The 4,075-nt window shown below is 40.0% G+C and overlaps 1 protein-coding gene across 1 annotated transcript in view; it reads left to right on the top strand.

Annotated features, from left to right (window-relative positions):
- olfml2a (olfactomedin-like 2A) overlaps positions 1-4,075 on the top strand; it is a 54,968-nt gene that overhangs the window by 774 nt on the left and 50,119 nt on the right. Inside the window, exon 2 of the mRNA XM_014009965.1 lies at positions 1-238. Within this exon, the coding sequence (XP_013865419.1) occupies positions 1-238 (238 nt within the window). The remainder of the gene's footprint in view (positions 239-4,075) is intronic.

The following is a 4,075-nucleotide window of genomic DNA, read 5'->3' as shown; positions in this document are numbered from 1 at the left end:
CACACACACACACACACACACACACACACACACACACACACACACACACACACTGACAGCACACAGAAACCTGACCACTGAAGGAGATGGAGTTCAGATGAGCGCAGCTCTGCTTTGGTCACCGTGGATTTCTGCGCTTCCTTCTTTTCCCGCCACCAGTGGAAACATGTGGACGCACGCGAGCCTGTTGGCCTGTCTGCTGCTGCTTTTCTGTCAGGACGCGTCCTCACAGAGCAAGGTAAGACCCGGGTTAGCACGTGTTTGCATATGGAGATAGCCTACATGCGTCCTGACCTGCTCGGGTCACGCACCTCTGACCGCTTCAGACAAATAAGCGGGCTGACAGATCCCCAGCACTTCCAGCTGCTGCGCCTTTATATTTTCTGTCTAAGGTCGGCAGATGGCTCGGGCTCTGTGTCATTTCTTCTGATCCCCCAATGAGAGCTTCAGCCTGACAGAGATGTCCATAATTACAGCTCGAGCTGCTGCTCCCAGCCGGGTTACTGCTTTATCAAGCTGGCTTTGTTTGTACAGCTGCTGGACTGCAGGAACCTCACACACACACACACACACACACACACACACACACACACACACACACACACACACACACACACACACACACACAATGCGGGGGGGGGGGGGGGGTGTAAAACTAACTGAACCAGAAGTAATCGATAAAGCAGCTTCAGTTCAGTATAGCACGGTGGATCAGTGGTTACCAATGATGCTTCACAGCAAGAAGGTCCAGGGTTTGATCCTGACTGAGCGAGTTTTCATGTTCTCCTCGTGCTTGGGTGGGTTTTCTCCAGGGAGTCCAGTTTCCCCCACAGAACAAAAACCTGTAAACAGGCTGCTTTCAAGTCAGTCTTGCAAAAGAGATCTGTGATCTTAATGGGTTTTAAATAAACGATTAAATAAATCTACAAAGAAATAATGTTAACTAGCAGTTGTAAACATCTAACACCAGTCCACTCTGTTCTTTTCACTTTGACTGCAAAACTTTTCTGTCAGCAGCTCTTGCTGGACTTTTCTTGCACCATATATTATTTCAGTTTATTGTGATAACAGAAAACAGCCTGGTTCACCCCAAACTCACTGCAGACAGCTGCTCTGTTAAAACTTTGATTTTAGAAAACTACCATTAATTTTATTTAATTTTATTTAATTTATTGTTCAGCAGGCACATGAAGCTGGTGTGGGGGTATTTTTAATTATAAAGTGATGTTAGGCTTTCATCTCCTAAGGCAGAGGTGGAAAGTAACAAATTATATTTTCTGATGTTTACAGTAATTTAGTAATAATTATTTATATTTTACACTTGTTAATTATATTTTACACTTAAATTATTGTTCCAATCTGCTTGCTAGTTCATAAAAACATGTAAACTAAATCAGGAGTTGAGAAGAAAGACACTGAAGCTCTCTCTTCAATCAGCTGCTGTAACGTTGGTGCAAAGGAGGAGTTTGATTTGAAATAAAGCCATGACTCCGCCCACTCGGCCTGCTGCTCTGCTGGAGTGGAGTGAGCCTCATAGATTTGTTGGCATATTACCTGCAACTAAACCTCTGTCCCACCTTCTGCTGAAGTTGAATTAAAGTTTCTACAATAAACTCCTGGAACTTCTGGTCATGTTGAAGAGATGCTCTGACTGAGCTGTGCAGCAGCAGGGAGCGAGTAAAGCAAACAAAACCTGATGTGAGCATAAACATTAACTCCCAAACCCACATCTAAACCCATGTCGAAGAATCAATACATCGACAGGACCAGGTCTATTTGAGACCTACAGCCTGATGAAAGATGCTACATTTTTTTTATTAAAACAATTTCTCTATTTGAAACCTGTAATTGCTCTTTATGTCAATATACCTGCTGTATTTATGGTTGGTGTTTAAAGTTGTTTTTTAAAGTTGTGTTGGGAAACAATGTCCATCTAAAAAACTGCCAGCCGATAAAGATTTAATTATTATTTTATTAAGTCACATTAAATTAGCAACTGTCTGTTGCTAAAGTGATCGTCCAGGTGTTTTGAAGAGGCTTTGTCTTTAAAAACATCCAACATGGGTCACATAGGAGCAAAAAGAAAGGGATTTGCCTGCACCGTGAAGAGCACAGCAGGTTTCTATCACATGTGGTGGTTTTTTTTTTGCATGATAGAGCTTTAACCAGCATTTTTGGATGACACAGTGAACTGCGTTACAAACTGATTTGTGGAAGTCAGTGGTGGGCATGGCTAAACAGAATGTTAGCTTAGAGATGTGATGTTTTGCAAACGATCCTAATCATTTGAACGTCTCCTTAAAACGAACGATAGAAACCGTGTCGCAGACAGTAAAGATCCATTTGTACTGTTCTCATTATAGCTTTATTTTTTCTTCCGTAACCACAAGGATAATCACTTGTACTTTGCTTTTTCACAGAAAACAGGCAGAGCGGTGGAGCTGCTCAGGGGGAAAGGGGGAGGGGTTTCTGCTTGACAAAACACACGGTTCCACCCATGTGACTTATTTCCCTATGTGATGACATAACTCGTTCAAAATCAAATAGCTCAATGAAACCAACAGCTCCTGAATATCCAGATCCCTTTGAAGGAAATTTTGTGATTTTTGATACAGTCTTCTATTAATTGTAGTCATTTACTTTAAACAGGAAGAGAATCAGCATGTTTCTACTTAATRTGTGTGTCTCTACAGGTTGAACACAGACTTGTTGACATTCCATTGTAACAGTGCTGATGTGTGACCAGGGTGTTCTATTAAATATTTGGGTTTTGTAACAACATGTAGACTTAGCGTACCARCAGCAGGAGACAGAAGCCTTTGTTTTTGTGTTCTGATTAAACTCAGGGCCCCACACAGACAGTGGACTGAGCAGGAGACGGACTTTTTCGAGATGAAAGATAAACATTTTTAACTGAGACCTTATCCATTTCTCAAAAATCACTGCACAAATTACATAGCTCCATTAAGACGTGTGTTATAAATGCTGCTTTTCAACCAAAGCTCACAACAGGAGAAATTGATGTAATGATCACATGAATTTGTCCCTTGATCTGAGCATGCACAGAGCAATGGATGCCTCAACCAGTGAAGGGGGTGAAAAGGCACAGACACACAACAGAACACAAGAAAAACACAAAGTTAATAAAAGCAGCATTAGTGTCCAAACCAAAGAGTAAAGATGAGAGATTGAGTCAGCGTTTCGCCCAAGCTCTTTAAGGTTGCAGTGATGGAGTCAGGAGTCTGAGGATGGAGCAGCATCTATAACCTGACCTGTCTCTGAGCTTACACATGCTTCTTCTTAACTCCTGCTAGATTTTATTTTTCATTTTACTTCACTGGATTTTTCAAAATAAGCTAGACAAACATTTGACAAACTCAGAAAAATTAAAAATAGGGTGAGATTCAGAGAGACCACACAATGTTGAAGACAATAGTTAACGACTTGAAGAACAACCAATCAAAGACTTGAGGTTTGCTCTGCAGCTGATTTTAATTGATCTTTGAGGTCTGCTCAGATGGAGCTTAACCCTTTTTGTTAAAGATCATGGATCGCTGAAATGTCCTCTGTAACACCAGAATCAGCAGATGTTTCTGCATAGATTATGGTTTTTTATTAATCTTAGAGACAAGAGATAAAAACAATAGGATGTCGTGAGGGTGTGAAGCCTCTGAATGTAAACACTGATCCAAAGCTTCATCATAACCTGAAGCATGGTCATAAACCTAATATACATGAATATGAATATGTTTTTTTTGTAAATTTGGCAACAGCATTTGGGATCAGCTGAAGAGTTTTTTTTTTTTTAGAAAATATTCTGACACCTTGAAACTAGAGGATTATAATGATCCAGAACAGAAGTTTCTATGAACTAACACAAACTAGATTTTCTTCATTGTTTTGGAATGGGATGCTCTTAATGTTGATAAAAAATAGAGATCGTAGAATTCTGCTTCATGGTGAGCTAAAGGTCATATATTGGTGTGTATAAATAAATAAATAAATAAATAAATAAATAGATAGATAGATAGATAGATAGATAGATAGATAGATAGATAGATAGATAGATAGATAG

This window comes from Austrofundulus limnaeus, unplaced genomic scaffold, assembly GCF_001266775.1.
Source record: "Austrofundulus limnaeus strain Quisiro unplaced genomic scaffold, Austrofundulus_limnaeus-1.0 Scaffold64, whole genome shotgun sequence".
NCBI classification, from domain to species: Eukaryota; Metazoa; Chordata; class Actinopteri; order Cyprinodontiformes; family Rivulidae; genus Austrofundulus; species Austrofundulus limnaeus.
This window is presented reverse-complemented; position numbering and strand designations above follow the sequence as displayed.